The 21608-nt window shown below is 36.9% G+C and overlaps 1 protein-coding gene across 2 annotated transcripts in view; it reads right to left on the bottom strand.

The window, feature by feature from the left end:
• The window catches only part of USP6NL (USP6 N-terminal like), a 113430-nt gene that overhangs the window by 50169 nt on the left and 41653 nt on the right, over positions 1 to 21608 (bottom strand). For both annotated transcript variants that reach the window (XM_045535962.1, XM_045535968.1), the window contains exons 2-3: positions 5007 to 5074; positions 2527 to 2609 (exon numbers count right to left, since the gene is read on the bottom strand). In XM_045535962.1, coding sequence (XP_045391918.1) covers positions 2527 to 2609; positions 5007 to 5074 — 151 coding nt within the window. The remainder of the gene's footprint in view (positions 1 to 2526; positions 2610 to 5006; positions 5075 to 21608) is intronic.

Genomic DNA, 21608 nt, shown 5'->3' with positions numbered 1-21608 from the left:
ATATCTAAATGCCTACACCAAGTGACTTTATTCAACAGTGCAAAAAACTCCAGTCTGCGGTGACAAGCAATAAAAGCCACTAGCAACAATCTCAGGAGAAAATGTTTTACTTAAATTAGGCACTGTAACAAAAATCACTGATTTTGGTGAAATTTAATAGAGCCTAACATTACCCTAATATGTTAGGGTAATCTTCTACGCTTCACTGTTTTGACGTGTGCTGCCTGCTTTAGGCCCATATCATGGAGTAAATAACATGAGTGTGACAGCACGAGAACTGGCACCAATCTGAGCTTAGCTACTTAGTGCACATCTCAATAGCAGTGATCCTTCCAAACAGCATCCTTCTCTTTAGGTGCTCTTTTCCCCCCCTTAACATTCTTTGTAGGCATTTCACAGCATTTCTTCTGCATTTCACTTATTAAAAACACAAGAAAGCGTAACAGGTAGTATACTGTAGCCGTTCAAAACACAGGCTCTGCGGTGAGACTGCCAAGGTCCACACTCTAGAGCTGGCACTCGCTGTCAACATAACACAGGCAAGTTACTTGACCTCTTTGTGCTTCAGTTTCACCATCTAAAAAGAGGAAGAGAGAAAGAGTACCTACCCAAAGAGCCTTTGAGGGGAATAATCAAGTTATTCCATGTAAAAAGCTTAGAACAGCCTGGCACACAGTAAATGTACAATAAATGTTAGCTAATATTATTAAGATAGGTTATTGACCAACTTTTTTCCCATTAGAGCCAAATGGACCTTAGCACAGAGAGTAAAAAACAAACACAAAAGAGCTGTCTGCAATTTTTAGATTGCCAAAAACAGGCTAGGCTCTTAGGCCAGAACCTCTAAGGCTCAGCTCATCGGCTCATGTTGTTTCAAGCAATAGGAAAAGAAAATGTAGGTAAACAAGAGACCCTTTTAGAATGCACAAGTTTTTCATATGTATTTTATACTGTATTGAACCATTTTATAATTTAAAAAAAAACACTATCTATTATAGTAGTTCACTCCCATCAGAAACACTTAGGTCAAAATCAGCTGAATTGCATCCTATCTTCTGAGTTAAAATCTAGGAAAGGAGGCAGAAATCTAGTTTTTTGGGTTTTTTTTTTAATTTCCCAGCTCATTCTAACATGCAAGCAAGTTTGGGACCCACTGATGCTAAGTCTTTATACTCAAATTGTCCTTCAAAACTTCCTTCACATATCTCAGCTCTGCAGACCTACTCACACAAATATGCAATCACTTCCTGTCACATTTGTAGCTCAGTTTGATTTAAACAAAAAAGTGGAGGTGAGGGGTTTAATTTAAGAACAGTATTTTCATCGTAGTTAACTACTGATATTAGTATTCTGAGGTTCAAAGTCTTCTGATTATAACTACTCAGAAGAATGTTTCAGATGCTAATGTCATTAGATATAATAATAACACCTTATATTTGTCCAAAACTTTATAAAATATTCTTACATTTTATTTCTTCAAAGCCTCAAATACACTTAAGGTATGTAAAGAAGTTATTGGTTCCTGTTTTAAAGATGAAGCATGAAATGGTTACCTGACCAGAGATCAGCAAAACCACAAGAGCACTCATTCTCTAACTCCTAGAACTGTTTGTTTGTATGCTTGTTTTACTCTCAGAAAAACAAGACAAATAAATTCTAAACACACACACAAAAAACAAAACAAACTGAACAGGAGAAAATAAGATCTGAATACTGTAAATTACTTGTGTAGCTATGAGCTACACAAGAAATTATGTTTTTCCTTTAAAATTTAAACATATATTATGAAATAAAAATTCATCTTTTTTTTCCTATTTATAATAAATGAAACTAGAAAAGAGTGCATTTGAATGAAAAGTTCGTTAATCCCTAAATTGTACGGAACCAAACAAAGTATAGAGATGAATAAGAGTCTCCAGCCTGTGGGAATCTGATTAAACAATGCCAGAACCAGAACAGACAGATTCTCATCATTTGTAGGATGTTTTTAAGAGTCAAAATCACTTTAATTGCTTTGTTTTATAGTGGTGTAGACCTCTCTTAACTCTTTTATAACAGACTCAGGATAAATGGAATTAATTTTGAGAAGCATTATCATGAACACATTTACAACTATAAGGAAGAAGAATGGCATTTCTTCTCAGTGATCATTTTTAGGCGGCATAACACTAAAGTTCTAATTGCTAATTATTTTTAAAATACATTAATGTAAAATAAAATGTTTTATATATTTTTAAAAAATACAAATTATCCATTTGCATTTAATTCTGCTAAATTATTAATACAACTCATTTACTGCATCTAATGTTCTTACTAAAATACAAAGAATATTAAAAATCTGTATTCTTAAATATACTTAAATTTTAATCGTAGAGGTTAAAAATGCCAGGAAATTAGTGCCAAAAAGCATATTGTAGGACTACTCCTGGAACCTTATGCACACAGCAATTCTATTAAAAATAAATAAAATCAATACCACTGAAACATTATAATATAAAAAGTTAGCTTTCGATCTATGTGACTTACTGTAAAAAGCCAAATCTATCCGTGACTTTGTAAACAAGGTAATCAGCATCTTCCCAGGGTTCAATCTCTGCACCTTCTCGTCCCTAAAATAAGGGACAAAAAGGCATGTTACCGGGAGTTTATAAAACTGAATAATTTTTTGCAATAAAAAAACAATAAACAAGAGCTTTTAAAAACTGTATTGTTAACAATAAGAGCTAGAAATGAGGCATTATCAGCCTTATTTAACATTTTTTTCCCTTTAAACCCAACTATTTTTGGCAATACAGTCACCATTTCCTAGCTATGAGCGATGGGAGACACATGTGTCAGCAATAGCTGACACAGAGCTAAACCTTGCCCACAGCAGGGTTCCTCAGGGGAGCTGCCAAGAAAGGAGGAGCATTGAGGATGAGAAAGCCGCTCAAGGAGGAACTGCCAAACTTCAAAGTTTTAGACCAGGCCGGGAGCAGTGGCTCACACCTATGATCCTAGCACTCTGGGAGGCTGAGGCAAGAGATCGCTTTAGCCCAGGAGTTCAAGATCAGCCTGAGCAAGAGTGAGACCCTGTCTCTATCAAAAATAGAAAGATTAGCTGGGCGTGGAGGCACACACCTGCAGTTCCAGCTACTCGGGAGACTGAGGCAGGAGGATCACTTGAGCCCAGGAGTTTGAGGTTGCAGTGAGCTATGATGACGTCACTGCATTTTACCCAGGACAACAGAGTGAGACTCTGTCTCACAAAAAAAAAAAAAAAAAGTTTTAGGTCAAAACATGTCTTCGAAAAAACTATTTCTTGCCTTTTCATCCAAACTTCTCAAAAGAGCAGGCTACCCACTTTCTCTACTTCTTTACTTCACAGTTAAATCAGCCTGGAAACTATTCTTGCCAAGGTCCACAATGACCTTTCAGTTGTCAGCCCCAGCAGACACTCTTCAGTCCTTAGCTGACAGATCTTGGAGGTGCACCTGTCAGTGGTGCTCACTCCCTCCTCCCCAATTCCCACAACATTGTCCTTTCTCAGGGTCCCCTTGAGCGCCCTCCAACTCTCCTTGTGATGGCTTTCTCATGGGCAACTCTTTCCTGCTTCACTGTTCCTCTCACTCCAGGCTGTTAACTAACACTGATTGATGTAGAAACCCCAAACATAACTGTCTACACCAAACCCTCAAATTTTAGACTCGAACATCCAGCTGTCTTGTGGACACCTGCATCTCAGTATATTTTACAACTGCCTGCTCATGTTTTCTCCTCTGAGTAGACTGGCAGCGCCCAGTGGACAAAGACAGCTGCCACTCATTACTGCACCATGAATCCCCAAGTCCCAGCACGATGCCTAGCCTATGTTCACGGCATGGGGGGAAAAGGCACGCAAGCATGAATGAATGACAGTGCTACTGGTTTTAAATTAGTTAAGCAGTTAAATAAGTTAACTAGGTTCATGGAATACAGTAAAATCTAAGACACAAAAATGTGTCTGACGCTCTAAACAACCAACAAAAAACGGATTCTGGGAACGTAACTATTAAGTTGAACAGTACACGCCCCACGGAGGCAGAGCACAGCCCAGATGGCTTTCTATAACTTCATGCTTCTGTTATTCTCACAAATAATAAAAAAATAACAGATATATAATTACACACAAGTGACATAAATGTAAAACACAACATTCATAAATCACTGCTAGGACTCACTGTAGACCTCAGGAGGTAAGAAGGTAACAAGTAAGAACACATGTAAAAGAAAAAAAAACATGGTTTTCTAGGACATCACAGATTCCATATTAACTTAAGGATAAAATGCTAATGGAAATTACACATAAATGCATAAATCCAAAATCTAAGATCCATGGCAAATTTATAATAGCACATGTAAAATATGAATACAATGGGTATTTAATTCTATATACTCACTTATTCAAGTATTTATTGAGTACCTAGTATGAGTCAGGAACAGTTCTAGGTATTTAGGATATAAGAATAAACCAAACAAAAGAAATTCTTGCCTGGAATATAGAGCTTACATTCTGGGAGAGAAAGCAGACAGCAAACAAAATAAGCAAAATACATAGTATGTTGATGTAGTGTTATAGTGAAAAATAAAGCGGGTACAGAGTGCCGGGGGTAAATGGGGGGATGTGTTAAACAGGGAGGTGGGAGGTCAGAGAAGATCTCACTAAGATGAGTAAGGATCTGAAAGACATGAGACAATGAGGCAGGAGGGTGTCCAGGATACAAGTGTTTTAGGCAGAGGAAACAGCCAGTACCAAGGCCCTGAGGCAGGAGCCAGCCTGCTGTGTCAGAGAAACAGCAAGAGACTGGAGCGGCTGGAGAGAAGAGGGAGAGAGAATTTGGAGATGAAGTCAGAGAAAAAAGATGACCTCTATGTTCCCATGAAGTAAACAAAGTGCTTCTGTAATTTAAGCTCTCCAAAAAGCAAATCCATTTCTATTTATATGGTTTTTCTAATAAAACTTTCAAAGAGTAAATATGGATACTTACTCTGTCATATTTAGCAACTATTTCAGCTCGCTCCTGAGCTAGTTTCAGTGCTACATCCTGTTCTGAATCTGTGGAGAGATCAGATTTAGAAGTGTTATTCAAAGAAGGATAAAGTTAATAATTAAAAAACTAAGACAAATAAAAATAAAACAAAAAACCAATACTGCTTAAAATGACAAATCAAATCAAATAAATGTAAAAGGATGAGTTATATATCTGTAACTACACCTTTGGAATAGCAACATATATGATATTCAAAAGAAAACAAATTTATTAACAGCAATTAACTCAGGGACATGATAAATCTTATCTCTCAAGAATCAATTTTGGATCTAAAATTTCATAGAAATGGGTACTGAAGAAGAAACTGAAACTCAAAGTTCTAACTTTGCTGATGAAACCCCCGTAAGTGTGAAAGAAGAACATTCAAAAGGACTTTTAAAAACGATGGGAATTTGGATCTTCACAAAATAAACTAGCACAAGATATATTTCAGAGTTAAAAAAAAAATTTATCTTATATGATGAAAATAATCATGTCTTCATTTAGCCTTCCAGGTCCCTTTTTATCAATGACCTCAACTACTATGATAATCTCCTAACCGGTCTCTATACCTCCAGTTTTAAGACACACGTACAGATCAGAACATGAAATAGTGTGAATATGATTACAGATCCCAAGTACTGTTAAAAAAAAAAAAAAAGATCAATGACAGACTGTATAAGAGGCATCTCTCTGATCCAGAAGAGAAAGACAACATTTCAATGGAAAATTAAACAAAGGTTACAAGCAAGAAATTGACAAGAGTGACAACAGCGGCCACAACTATACTGCATTCTTACTAAGTGCCCGGCAGATCGTGAGGTACTACTGCCAGGCAGCAGATTCTGTGCTACTCTGCCTCCCCACACGGAATTCTCACAACACCCTAGTAGGTATAACCATTAATCCTACATCAATGATAAGAATGAGGCTCACAGATTTTAAACAACTTGTCCAAGGTCACATAGCTAGTAAATAGCAAAATTAGGATTCAAATCCAAATAGTTTTGACTCCATAGCCCCTTAACCACTACTTTATAAAAATGTTTACTACAGACACAAAAAAGGACTTCTGGTTAAAGATGGCAGATGGAACATACTTTTACATTCATTTCTCCTAGAACCCCATTAAAATGACAATACAGGGATTCTTGAAATCCTGTCCTTCAAAGGCCCAGCAAATGGTGGTTACTAAGAAGAGGTAACGGTGGGTTAAAAACAAGGGAGTTGATTAAAGGGGGTGAACTCCCTGCAAAGTGAAGGGATGCGCACATGTGTGTGGCACGCGTGGGTACAGGGTGGAAAACCAAACCCTCATCCTCCAAAGCAGGAAACCAATGGAAACACCTAAAACAGAAGAAGCAGGAAGTGGTAACATAGGTGTGTTACCTGGCGCTGTGCAGGTAAACAGAAAAACAATCAGCCAGGGGAGTGGAGTGTGGTTACTTCCACGGAGTAGGCAGGGAGCAGGGAGGAATATGGGAGTCTGCTACTTTCAAAACAAGTCTTACAGATTGCTGAATCTTTAAGCCAAATATGGCTCTGGTAAAAATAAAATCTAAATTTGAAAACCAAGACACAGAAAAAAATCAACCTCATTAGTAACTAAAGAAATACGAGTTTTAAAATATCTCTTTGCACCTATCTTAGACTAACCAAAAATGTCCTGATGTTGCTCAATGTTGACAACAATGTGGGGAAATTTGCAGTTTCTTACAGTGAGGACAAACATATAAATGTATAAAATCTTTCTGGGGAGTAATTTGATAATATGTGTCAAAAATCTTAAAAATGGGCATATCTTTTCCCCAACAATTCTACCTCTAATAATTTATGCCAATGAGAATATCAAACAAGCACAAGGTTGTTTATAATAGTAAAAATATAAAATGGGATTTTGTACATTTTTAAAAGTTTATTTGGGAAAAAATATTTATGTCACCACTTTTTTCAGTTAAACTACAAAATGTCAATACACTTTCCTTTGGGGGAAGTGTGAATAAATAAGTATATAGAATGATTCAATAAAATAAAAGTATAGATTAGTTGTACAGACTTTCACAATGAATTAATTCAAACACAAGTCTGAGCTAATCAACTCAATCATACACATATTCATTACCCTATGTTAGACTCAGGAGGCTTTGTCAATTCCTTTTCCCTTTTCTGTTGCCCAGTTTTAAAACATTACACTCACACTTCTATCAAAAGGCAAGGAAAGCAAATTAATAGAAATTAAATTCAAACTAGGGAACTTGACTACTTATTAAACTCTATTTCCATTATCAGAGCTGCTATGTATGAATTTCTTTGGTGATTAGTCCAAATTCAATAGATGAATGCTTTCTTGCGATGTTATTTTACACCAGTCCTTTATCCCTGCTGCCAGTCCTAGCAGTCTCAACTATATCTCCAAGATAACCATGAAAAGTGTAAAAGTGTAAGGCAAGAACTGGGCACAGTATGGAGTTGGGAAGCAAAGGTACAAAGTATGGCAAAAAAACTTCACTGTGGCAAAGTATAAGATATCAAGCATTACACAGATTGTGTTTGCCGGCCAGCGCGTCTGGGACAAAGATGATGATATACTTTAACATGTTTAGAACAGCTGACTCTAAATCAAATAAATGAGTTCTAAATCTCTAAATCCCCTTAGAAAGTTCTCATCCTTGTACTTCCCCATGGGGAGAAAATTTTATAATACTAATAAACGTATTCTAAAAAGAGTAGATTTAAAGTCAAACTAATTTCATAAAATATAGCCAAATTTACTTCTTTGAAGAGTCTAAATGGAAGTGCCAATTTTTCCCAGTACTGAGTTTAGAGATATTATTTAATAATCTGTACTGCAAGGCAATCATCTATAGAGTAGGAAGTACTATCCTCATGCAGGATTCAGTAAGTTAAATTATGTTTCATACTATCTCATCTGTGGTTGAGTGGTTTACTAAGAATTACACTAGAATACTTCCTTTGGTTTCATTCCGATTGCTTATTTAGCAATGCCACTGCAAGAACAAGGAGTTTGTCCCAAAACCACAAACAATGTCAACAGCTGTCTTGTGTCTGTGTACAAGTGTGAACAAAGTTCCAGGCACCTATTAATAACAGCGGTATTAGTTGGTACTTATACCACATCATCATCAAATAAAAATTTAATCAGGGCATTATTCCAACTACATCTTCTTGCTCTCCTTGCATGATAAATCCATAATTAGTAAAAGTTTATTTGGAAAAATTTGGTTTGAAATACAATACCACTTGTTGCCAAAATATCATGGCAATTAAAGAGTAAGTCAACACGATTGTCAAAATAAACATAGCTGAAGAAAAAGTTCCTAACATTAAAAATAAAACCATGTATAGCAATACATGGATCAACACTCTAAATATCAGCCCTCGGCCGGGCGCGGTGGCTCACGCCTGTAATCCTAGCATTCTGGGAGGCCAAGGCGGGTGGATCACTCGAGGTCAGGAGTTCGAGACCAGCCTGAGCAACAGCGAGACCCCGTCTCTACTAGAAATAGAAAGAAATTATCTGGCCAACTAAAATATATATAGAAAAAAATAGCAGGGCATGGTGGCGCATGCCTGTAGTCCCAGCTACTCAGGAGGCTGAGGCAGTAGGATCGCTTAAGCCCAGGAGTTTGAGGTTGCTGTGAGCTAGGCTGACGCCACGGCACTCACTCTAGCCAGGGCAACAAAGCGACACTCTGTCTCAAAAAAAAAAAATAAAAATAAAAAAAAATAAATAAATATCAGCTCTCTTATTTTACCAGAATATTCATTTTTTACAATTACATTATTCAAACCAAATTAAATCAAATTACTTTTATTAACTTTACATCTAATATAACAAAGTTTCAAAGTATAAGGCATATTTTAGGCAGTAAGAATCAGAAGATGTTTGGATACTCAAGCACACAGGAAATACTCAAGTATACAGGAAAAATATGTCTGGGCACAAATTTACAGAAGAAAATGGCAACTATAGTATTTTAAAAAGTATTTTAAAAATTGACAACTATATGATTTTAATCCATTTAAACCTAAATTCCGAAGAACTTTCAGAATCAAGTATCTCCCTAAATTACATTCTTTAAAGGCAGGCATTGTTTTAATATCTCCGAGTCACTAAATTAGCCACAAATTGTAATCAAAAATTCATATAAAGTTACTAAAGTTCAAGTTCAATTCAGTAAAACAAATTAACAGCTGACCATTTTTCCTAATGTACATTTTGACTTTTGAGAGTAAAAACATCAACAATATCAATTTTAAAAGTACCTTACCCTTTGCCAGATAATCAGTCTGGCCTTGGAAATTAACTATAGCTTCAGTCCTCATAGAGTAACTTATCTATTCCAAGATTTCATTATTATTTTAGAGTTCTCGAACACACCAAGAGCATCAGGTGGTACCTCACACATTCTGCAACTAACAGAAACAAAGAAAGGAGAAGGCAGCTCTACTTTAAACTATTTGTGAAACAAGCACAAGAAAGAAAAAGTTTCAGATGAATTCTGTCTTTTCCTAAGGGGGGAAAAAAAGACCTTGCTGTGATCACATGGATATTCGAACAAAGATGATATTTGTTGAGGGTGAAAACATGTCTTTCAGGCTAGATCCCAACCATGAACCATACCAGCCTACACCCAGCATTCCATCGAATAACAAACAGGGGCTTTAAACAAGCAGCTTCATAACATGCCTTAATCTTGTGCTTCAAAATGAGCCACTTTCTCGGTACTTTTAACAAAATTTATCATGGAACAAAGAAAAAAATTATTTAAAACATTAAACTAAAGCTAAGTAGGAATGTTCTTCTCACATACATTTTATATCTTGATGTAATTTTTCACGATAATTTTTAACATGAAACCTGCAGCCCTGTTTCAGACAGTAAGCAAATACATTCTAAAGCAGTTTTGGACATTTTTAACACTCTACACACAAACAAGTGAAACGAATGTTTCATGAGGCACTATGTTATAAGTACTGTAAGATGGCACTGTGAAATTTTCCACTCTGTTTTATTTATTCCTTTCTTCTTCCTTTCATTGTTTCCCTCTTTCTTTTAAACAGGTAGGAACCTACACTTTGGAAACCACTTTGCAAAAGTAACAGCCTTGTCAGAGGCATGCCTGTGAACATTAATTCACTTAGCTGGACACTAATGAATTAAGTTTATGCTCAGCTAAACCCAGTTGTAACATTCAACTAAAGCAAAAGATCTCAGAAGTTTAGACAGAGTGAAAAATTTCAAGTCATATACCAAGGAATGAGAATCAGACTGGCATCAAACTTCTTATCAACATTATTTTCAAAGTTCTGAGAAAAAAATTATCATAAACTTGGAATTCCATACCAAGCATGAGGAAAAATAAAGACATGTTTAGATATTACAAGGTGTGGTAAACTGAAGATACCCCTAACCCTTCCCCCAAAGATGTCCACATCCTAATCCCTGGAACCTGTAAATGCCACCTCATATGCAAGAGGGATTTGCAGCTGTAATTCAGTTAAGGATCTTGAAATGGGGAGATTATCCTGGATCATGCAGGTGGCCCAATGTAATCACAGGAATCCTCATGACAGGGGGCGAGAAGGTCAAAGGAGGAAGCAGAAAGTGTGACGGTAGACACAGAGGCTGGAGTGACTCAAGGACACGAGGACGGACGGGTTGGCAGCTGAGGAAAGCAGACAGCCACCAGAAGCAAGAAAAGGTAAGGAAATGGATTTTTCCCTAGTGGCTCCAGAAGGAACCAGCCCTGCTGACATCTTGACTTTAGCCAGTGAAACTGATTTCAGACCTCTGACTTCCACAACTGCAAGAGAATAAATCTGTGTTGTTTAAGCCACCAAGTTTGTGGTAATTTGTCACAGCAGCACGAATACATAAGGATTCAAAGTTTACTGCCTATGCAATGTTTCTTTGAAAAAGAATTGAGAGTATACTACAGAAAAACAACACAACAAAAAGAACTGAAAAAGACCCTTTCCTTGACCACACTTTCGTCAGGCTCCTTTGAGCCCACATCTCAACTAGGCCTTGACCTTGGCCCTGCCTGCCTTCAGCCTGCCTAGCCCAGCTGCAAGAAGAATCCTCCCACCAGATATAAGACCATCCTTGATATCTGAGCAGATTCCTCTGAATCTTGGTATCTGATCACCCTGGACTGTCTTCTGCAAGACTCCTGTTAACGTCAGTTTAGCAGGAATCCCCTGCCCTCTTAGTAACTTCCATCCACTGACCCCTCACTTGGCTCACTGGCTATCAATCTCCATTGTCATTCGGAGTTGAGCCTGATCCCTCTCCCCTATTGTGATAGTCTTGATACCTATTATAATAGTCCTGAATAAAGTCTTCCTTACCTTTTTAACAAGAGTCAGAATAATTTTCTTTAACAAAATAAAAAAGAGGCAGACACAGGACCCATGAAATCACAGCAGACCAAAATGAGACATTTTCAGACGCCACCTGTGCAGATGCCTAGACGCAACCAGTCTACATTAGAGTAGGGAATACCAGGTGTCTCCAAGAAGAAAGTAGATTCCAGGCAATGTACAGATCATGGGTATGATTAGTGATACAGCAAAAGTTTACACATAAAGACACCAAAAAGAGGGTAAGGGGACTATTAGAAATCTCAAGACAAGCAAAGAACAGAGTGAGAAAAGTCACAGTCCAAATATGAAGTAATATACAAAGGGGCATGGCTTGTGATCTTGATGGTATATGAGAAAAGTGAATTCATTTGACCCTGATGCTTTCAACATTAGGATCATACCTTCTTCTCTACATACCTCATAATAATATTTGAGACTGAAGTAAATGATATTGACGTTATGATGACTATATAAGAATTTTATTGGCTGCTAATGTTTGGAATCAAGTATAGACAATGTCCAAAACCCATCTGTGACCTGCATGCACACACGCCCCACTCCAAACCTAAGATCCCCTTCTTAGAAGCAATCACTGTTACCTACCAAAAATATTCTCCATATTATACAAGAATCTGCATATATTCATGCACACATGTATACATTTAATCTCCTTTTCCTATTCAAAAACTAGATTCATTCTATAAGTAGTTCTACACCTCACTCTTTTTTACTTAACAGTACATCTTGGAGGCTGTACAATATTAACATCTATAGATCTACCCAGTGGTGTGCCCATTAAAGGTTTCAGAACCAGTTCTAGCAGAAGAGGCAGAGGCAGTGAGGCCGGGTTTGGGGCACCTACTGATTTCCATGCTGCAAATACTTCTACAATGGTGGCCAATTTCTGAGCTGCCAATGTGACGTCACTGAACACAGGGTTCAGGCTGGCTCCAGTACACCAGTGATCTACTGCAACCTTTTTCACAGCTATAAATTATCCTAAAGTGTTAACATAATTTATTCAACCAGACCTCTCAGGAATTTGAACTAGGAGAAACTGAATCAATTGATTTGCAATGGGAGTTAAAGATAAAATATATATTTTTATATAAATAAAATATTTAAAGCATCATGAGGTAAAGAGCTTCACAGACAATGATGACTAAAGGCAAGCTGAAAAATGAGGAAGCAGAAACTACCAGTAAGCAGAGAAAAAGTAGCTGACGCAAAGAAAACAGTGCCTGAGACGCAGAGCAAGGCAGGGTCACCACTAGAGAGACCTTTTAGCTCAAAAGAGACAGAACAGCTCATCCCTGAAGCTGCTCCACGCTTCAGTTCATCATGGCTTTCATTTCTAAGTCAATGGAGTCATGCAGCAAATGCTTTTTTCCTAAAGTAGTCCAAATAAGTTATTTCTGTCTTACCTCGAGTTACTAAATTATGCCTCATCTTTCAAGCAAAGTCCATGGTGCCTCTTAGTCACGGTTTTGGTTATTTGTGATCACTTTCCTACTGTACCAGGGACTAAGATGTATCAAGAATAAAGATTGTTTTAAATGTTAAGATCTTAATAAACAACACTACTGAAAACTTCAGTATTTATTCTGCCATGCTGTAGATCCAAGTTTGGAAGGAATGCTCAGAGGAATAAGCAGAGTGAGAAGATTAACATCAGAGCTCAAACTAAAAACAAACAAGGTAAAGGAAGGTGCACCAGCAACACGAGAACCTGAAATACCAATTATTTTGATTGGTCATTCTCAGCAAGATGAAATGAAATGTGGGCACCTAAAGGCTACATATACTTGATACCTGAAACAGCTTGTTCTGACATAGCATCCCAGGACGTGCTAAGCCAGCTTACCAGCTGATGGTCCTGTGGCAAGAACTGGTCCAGTACCTCCTCCTGTCCCTTCATCCCTGCCCCCACCCTCTGTTGGGAGATCATCTATAATCCTGAGAAAAGAAAAACAGCTCAGAGCAGTCTGAGCTACAGGAGGTGTGCAAAATTTGTCAGGCCCCAGAGATGGAAGCAAGGGACTTCTGTCACAAGGATAACCTCCTAGCCATGCCTCGGGGCAACTGTTTAAAGGCATTTTGTTCCTGACTAGCAGCCTCACCCACTGACCACAAGTTCCTGGAATTTGTGATAAAAAAGAACAATGAATAGCTAGTCAGTAGCTTATTATTTTAATGTAAATTCTAGGTAATAACTTAGGAACTGCCTCTTCTTTTTTCCTTAAAAACCCACTTGTAACTTGCTAATTGGAGTGTACATTCAGGGCAACTTGAGTCTATCCTCCCATTTGGCCACCCTCAAGCTTTGGGCTTGAATAAACTCTCTACTTCATATTTTCTGAATCTTCATTGTTTAAGGTTGACAATCCAACCCTATGTTCCCCTGCACTATAGCCCAGTCCCTCATACAGCTCTCATAACTATGTTAATTCCACATGAGACAAGTGTCTTTTCAAAACATGCGCAACCTCAAACCCCATTTATTTCATTCTTCCTTTCCCTACTAGTGTAATAATCTTAGAAAAATCATTTGGCTTCCTTCCGTCTTTCTTATGTTCACCTGGGAACAACAAAAAAAGATCCTGATCATAGCTGCAATTATAAAAATAGTATGAACAATCACTATCAGGGAAAGGGAGAGCAAATGTGAAAGAACCAGGGCCATAAACCCAAAAGTCCTCAGGAATGCCCAGATTTCCTCTTCAAAAGAGACACACAGGTTTCTGCCTACATCTTCACATTCCTCTAGTTTAATATGCATTGTCTAATACAAAACAGTGTCTAAAAGAAATAAACCCAAATGTTCCTCAATTTTTAACTTTTAATTACGGGCATAAATGATTTATACCTTTCCATTCAAAATATTTCTTATGCCACTAGTAGCACTATTATCATTATTTCCATTATATCATGCTTTAAATTAATAGTTTTTAAGTTTTTCATTAGATTTGCAGAATATATTTCTTCAAACTCTTCTATAGAACCCCAGCAGCCAAGCAAGTAGGGTGAGTGGGCTGGTAAGGATACACCAAAGTCCTGTTAGGTGGCTTTTTTATTCTGCAAATGAAAAGATCAATAGTGTACAATATGTAAGCACATATTTTTTTTTAAATTATAGTTTACAGAACTTTTTTTTTTTGAGACAGAGTCTTGCTCTGTCACCTGGAGGTCAGAGTGCCATGGCATCAGCCTAGTTCACAGCAACCTCAAATTCCTGGGCTCAAGCCATCCTTCTGCCTCGGCCTCCTGAGTATCTGGGACTATGTGCCACCATGCACAGCTAATTTTTTCTATTTTTAATAGAGACGGGTCTCGCTCTTGCTCAGGCTGGCCTCAAACTCCTGACCTCAAGTGATCCTCCCACCTAGGCCTCCCAGAGTGCTAGGATTACAGGCGTGAGCCATCACGCCCAGTCTGTAAGCACGTATTTTTTAGGTCATTAGGAACAGGACACATCGCCAATATGTTAAACATGGAGCACCTACTATCAGTAGATATTTAACATTTCTGTAACTAATAAAATATTTAAATTATGGTTCTAACAAGTCCTGGGTGGGCTTCTATTACTTGCTTCCTAATTTCTAGAAAGATGAGAAACAAAATAATTTATAAAGTCCTAGAAACAATTGCTGACAAGGATTCACTATAATAGAGAAGATAATTGTTTCTCAAATTGAATCAAAAGTTGTAGACTGCTTATATATGTTCCACCTTACCACTGTCCCTTACCATAGAGGTAGAACTGGCCACTGCTTCTTTTGATCTACTGTATTTCCACATTTGGTACCTATAGTATTTTACTGAATGCATTTATTTACATGTCTCTTCTATTAAACTATAACCTCCATGAAGGAAAGGCAGTCTCTCACCCATCTTGGTACTTCTAGAATCTATCACATGCCTAGCACATGGTAGGTGCTCACTAAATATTTCTCAAAATGGATTTAAAAATTACTCAAAATTAATTACTAAAGTGAATTATTCAACCAAGTAAAGACTTAATATATCAATGTATGTTTAAAATGAGACTTATAACCTATTTTCCAGACACACCTTCACTGCAGAAAGTACACTTTTGCTAAAGATTCTTAGCTTCCTCTTATATACTTATTCAATTTTCATTCTATTTCAAAGTGGAATTTAAAATTTTATTAAGACTCTAAAATTTAGACATGAAAAGTCACAATCTATTTCTTTAACTTAGCACTTCTGATTATTACAAGTCCTTCATATGCATTTTATATAGTGTAGGGGGCTCTCAGTGAAGGTGAAGGACACCAGAGACTTGTCTGATGTGTTTGTGTTCCAATCTTCTCTTCACTCTTCTACTTTATCTGGCTCCCAACGTACCCACAGAACTTCACAGTCCCCCTTCCTTTACCAAAGGGTTCTGTTCACACCACTGTGTGTGCTCCCATCATGCTTCCAGTCCACGTGGAGGAAGTTCAGCTAGGGCAACACTCAGGAACTCTCCACTCTCCCCTCCCTCCTCTCCAAGGGGCAGAAAGTCTTTAGGGGTCAACAAATCTGGAAGAAGCAAGGCAGCTCCTGTTCTCTCTCTCCCTGTCCCTGGGTGCACATTCTGTCTGATCTGCTCTCAGCAGCAAGGTGCCTGCCCTTAGGGGAGGCCTTGGGTTGTTCGGCTGTGTTAGTCACCCAGTGGGTAGGTGCTAAGTCAAGCAGACTAATGCAGCCTTTTCACTTCAGATCTAATGCCATGTCCTCCAACAGCCACCAGAGGAGACAATTTGATCTCCATCTGTCAGTCTCCTGTGCCTTACTTCTCAAGGAAAAGAATCAGTATCACTACTGACTTCCTGGAACACCCCCAAATCAGACAAGTAACTCCCACATTTGTGTAAAATGAGTCACAGAGAAAAAGGATATGAAATGATGTAACAATATTTAAATACCATTACTACTGGAGAGAAACATAATTACTAGCTGTTGAATATGAATGTAATTCCCACATTGGGGGCAGGGTTGAATGACAAAATTGCCAACAACAGATACTTAGAACCAAGACAAACATGAGTCATTTTACTCAAGTAAAACCCGCCTACAGTTGCTGACAAATTCAAGATTATACTTTAGCTGCTTTTCCAGCAAGCAGTGTGATTGTTTTAACAGATGACTGGTTTACAACAACTCCTTGTTTGTGGATATTTTATAAACTGTTTATTGAGAGTTTGCTATGAATATGTGCCAGACACTGTGTTGGGCATTTAACATGCATAATCTCACTTAACCCCCACAACAGCCTATGCTAGTTTTGTGACTGTCCCCAATTTACATATGGGGAGGCTGAGGTATGGAGAGGTTAGGTAACCTAGGTCACATGGGAAGTGGCACACCATGACTTAAAGCCAGGCTGTTCAACTTCAGAGCCCTGTTTCTAACTACCAAGCTCTTTTGTTAAAGTATACGCAGATGATCTTATTACGTTTCCGCTCAGCTCTAGTAGTCCTTAACATTTCTTTCCTTAGAAACAAATCTATGTGATCCCTATGAATTCTTAACAATTGTATTTTCTGGATTCCAGTAGCCTTCCAATTTCATCACATGAAATTGTCAACTATTTGTGCAAAACAGAGATGAACCAACCATGTTTTAAAAAATCAAAGAATAATTTATATGAAATACCCTTTGTGATCATAAAGCAACTGTACCTCCCACATTGTGTTTTAAGAGGTGTGTTTTAGGAAAATAAAAAGAAATGATCAAGAAACATGGAAAATGTTGACACAATAATCGTCAAATGGATCCTGAAGTTAACTTTACTAAAAGCCTTTATGCTTTTAGTTGATACTCAAAACTGCCTTCATGATTAATTTCCATGACTATGGAAAGGGTTCTAATGAATCTACTTTATTTATTTAACTTTCATAACTTTTTCCCTAGCTCATTCAGAATTATAAGCATGTACAAGTTATATTCATTACAATAAAAGTTTGTGTTGAATTTGGCCCAATGGGTATTAACAAAAAATGTTCCAATTACAGCAAATTCCTGTAGAACAAATATAAGAAGAACATTCATAGACTCCTCACCCTGACAGTAAATAACTAATTCCACAGACAGTGGTAACTGTTAACCCAATGGTAAATTTTCTACTCTTTAAATCAAAAATTAAAAAAACCCAAACTGTGCCAAAAATGACACTCAAAAACAAGAACTAAGTATTGCCTAGAACAACTGAGAAGCATACAGGAAGAACTGAATTACCCTGCTATGTAAGTATTATTTGGTCCCTGAATGGCCCTTGGGTTCAAATTAAACCATAGAGCCATCAAAAGCCAGCAATTTGGTAACACTGAATGGGATATAATAAATAAAAATACTCATATCACACTGAAACTGTCACGCAATCATTTTTTTTAAAAGTGCTCCAAGCGTCAAGCACAGTACCACATAATTATCATAGCATACAACTGCATTCTACATACCTCCCCTAACAAACCCTAAGAAACATTATATGTAAGTATCTCCTGCATCTATGTGTTTATTATGATATGTATTCCTTGCACTCTGATACTATTTTTGTGCTAATGATGTTGTTTTAGGGTGACCTGTGCAATAAGTAAGATTTATTTTACATAACAAACATCAAAAGTGCCATGCATATACGGTGGTCACTCCGTAGGAGACCAGCTGAATTAAGCAGCAACTAAGAGGCTGGCCCATAAGTAACAGCCAGCATTTATTCTATTTATGTATATTACCACATTTAATATCCCCACATTAAAACTATGAGGTAGGTGTCATTATTGTTCATTAAACACACAAGAAAACCATTAGGTTAATTAACTTGCAAAGATCACAAAGTTTCTAAGTTAGAGATGGGGCATTTGGACCACAGCAAGCAAGCTCCATAGTGCTCTTAATCATTCCACTCGGTCTTTGAATAAACAAAACGGCAAGCAAATGAACAAAGATTTGTCAAAAGAATCTGTGAACAGAGACCCTCAAAGTAGCATTAAATAAGGGCAAGAGGCAAGGAAATCCCCTCAAGTTAATAGGAAGCCAAAGAGCTGTTTCAAAATAGAAAAGAGGCCACAAAAGCTGTAGAGAAAACGAAGACCACCCAGGAAGAACAGTTGCTTAGTAATAACTCACATTTGTTGAGCTGTTACTCTCCATCCGGTACTATGCTAGGTACATACATTATCTTGTTTAATACTCAAACAGCCCTATTATAATCCATATTTCATAGAAATTCTCAATTATCCATGCATCTCACAGATGAGAAAAACGAAACTTAGAGGGAAAGCAACCTGCCCAAGATTACATTAATGTCCCAGGCTCAACTCAAACATGCATCCGGAAAGCTCCCAAGTCTATGCTCTTGCCCACTGAGCTAAAAAACTAAGCCCACTAAGCCTTAAAAACAGATAGAGGAGGGGGAGGGGGAAAGGGAAAGCGGGAGAATGAGAATGTATCTGTATATCTCCAAATTAATAAATTATAAGCTACCAAGAAACTATTTCATGCACAGTAACCAGGAAGTGAGTTAGTTGATTTCACCGTACTCAAACCAACATGTTCTGGTTGTGTTTCTGCAAGTGAACATCCTATTCCAATAAAAAGAAAAATCTTCCTAGATCTGAAAATAGTGACTTCTCAAAATTACTTATTCCTCTACACTTTCAGATATGCAAGTTTCCAAGAGTTTACTGATACTATAAAGCTGCCATAGTTTTAAGGACATAAAATGTATTTTGGTAGTATCTAATTATTATAAACAAGTAAGCTAATTTTTCCAAATGTTAAATTGGGACAGTTCAATATTGTTCTCATATACTACTAGGTATAATTAAAACTCTCCTGTAAACTTCTATTTTTCACATGACACTGATCTGGCCAATATAGTTTGGCCAACAGTCCTTTTTAAGAACATAACTTCCAAGGTTGGAGAGGGATTAATATATACAGAATACTTCAGTAAACTTGCTGACAAACAAATTACACTACTATCATTGTGAATGGTAATTACTTTAATTGGCCATTTTTAATATAGCCTATCTCATAGGTTCCTAATAAAACCATCAATGCTTGACAATTTCCCAAACTCCCTATGTGCCAGGCTCCTTTCAAGTACTGAGAAACAGATTATCAAGACAAGATACCTGCCCTCAAGAGGCTCACAGCCTTGCAAATGAATTAAAAAATCCTTACTACAAGAGATTTGTTCACCTGTCATACCTGCAGTGAGAGAAAGGCAAAAAAAACAATCCTTCTTAAAGCACATCGCACAATCTACAGAAGACAAGTATGTTATTGCATAATGCACACAGTTTCTAACATGAATACAGACTATGAAGTAGCTAATGGCTTAATTGGAAGAGGTGATTATCTAAAGTTAGGACAGAATTTCAGCAAGATCATTCTTTGTTTATTTTAATATTATAAATAAGAGCCAATTTGGATTTTTCTTATAGGATTTGTCTTCAGTTTGGCTTATGTTCCTCTAGAAGCCTAAGCCCATCTAGAAATCAGAAGCTCAAACTGCTTGGCTAGTATAATGGAATGCCAACAGAAACTAAAGTTAATTACCTACTTCCTTTTAAACGCTACGAAGCACCATAAATCTTTTGGAAAATGTGGTTATCTTTATTTATAATATGGTTTAGAAAGGGCTTTCCTACTGAATTATGTCTGGAACGTGCATATATCCGTAAACACATACAGACTATTATAGCTTTCCCAAAAGGTACAGTCAACAGTTCCACAGTTTGACTGATTCGTTTAATCAATTAATAGTTTCACAAAATTAGTCCATACACCAATAATTTTCCTCCATTTCTGATTTTGTTTTTATCCAATTCAACATAATTTCTACTAACCTCTCTACCACTTATTGACATAAGCTTGGGCAGGTCACAACCTGCACAAGCTTCAGTCCCATCACCTATAAAAAGAAAAAGAGTGACAATAACAAGAGCGTTGGCTCACATTTACTAAATGGCCACTGTGTGTCAGGTACTGTTTGAAGCACATTATCATGTTCTACGTGTATTTTCTCAAGCATGTTATCAGATGTAAACTCAAACAACCCAGACAACACTATTATTGTCACCAAATGACAGATGAGGAAAGGGAGGCATTCTGAAGTTTCCAAATGTCTCACAGCAGGTGGCAGAGCGGGATGCGAACAGTCAGAATCCAGAACCCATACTTGAAATCATTAAGCTACAGCTGTCTAATAATTATAAAATATTTCCTGCCCAACTCATAAAATTCTTGTGAAGATCAGATTTAATCAGGCTCATAAAAGCATTTAAAAAAAAAGAAAAAAAAAGCATTTTAAAACTTTTAAGTGCTATCTAAATATAAGGTATGTATTATTAGTAAAGTCTTAAGGATAAGATTAATAAAATTGACTGTGGAGTTACCTAAGTAAGCAAAAGTTAAAATTTTTTTAAATATTAAAAGAATACGAAGGAACCTTAAAGCTCAACCTCTCACAAATGATTAAGTCCCCTTTTTAACATGTCTTAATAAGTAGTTGCTCAATTTCTTTGTAAGGCTTCCAGAGATGAAAATCTCATAAGCTCACAGGTCAGGCCATTCCATCTTGAAATGTTCCAATTATTATTAGAAATGTCTTCCTTTTAGTGCTAAACAAAATTAGGCTTTTCCCCATGACAGGCTTACAAATACAAATCTTTGTTCAACACATGACATTTATTAAAGTCCTCTTTGAAATTTGACTCCCCAAATTCAACATGATACCCCAGAAAAAGTCTAATCTACAAACAAACATTCATATTTTTTTCTGATTGGCAAGTCAATTTACTGGGCTCATATCACCATATACTTAATTAAAATCTCTCAGTCCTTTCTTAGACGCTTTCTCAGTGTAGAACTTGACATTTTATCATTTTTAATTAAATCATTTTTCATTTTGGTCCATGATTCTAGCCTGTAAAGATCTTTGTAAATCTTAATTACATAACCTTACTTTAGCTAGCTCTATCAATTTTGTACCTTTCTCCTTCCCTTCATAAATCCAACAATTTTAACTGAATTTTCATCCTAGCCACGGAAAAACTGCTGAATAAGCTGAAATCCTGGGACACACTGGCTATGACCTTAATTCTGACTGACATCAACAAATTAATTTAAATACTACCTATCAATCAATTATAAAAT

This window comes from Lemur catta, chromosome 1 (genome assembly GCF_020740605.2).
Source record: "Lemur catta isolate mLemCat1 chromosome 1, mLemCat1.pri, whole genome shotgun sequence".
NCBI classification, from domain to species: Eukaryota; Metazoa; Chordata; class Mammalia; order Primates; family Lemuridae; genus Lemur; species Lemur catta.
The sequence above is the reverse complement of the archived record's forward strand: the minus strand, read 5'-3'. Positions and strand labels throughout refer to the sequence as shown.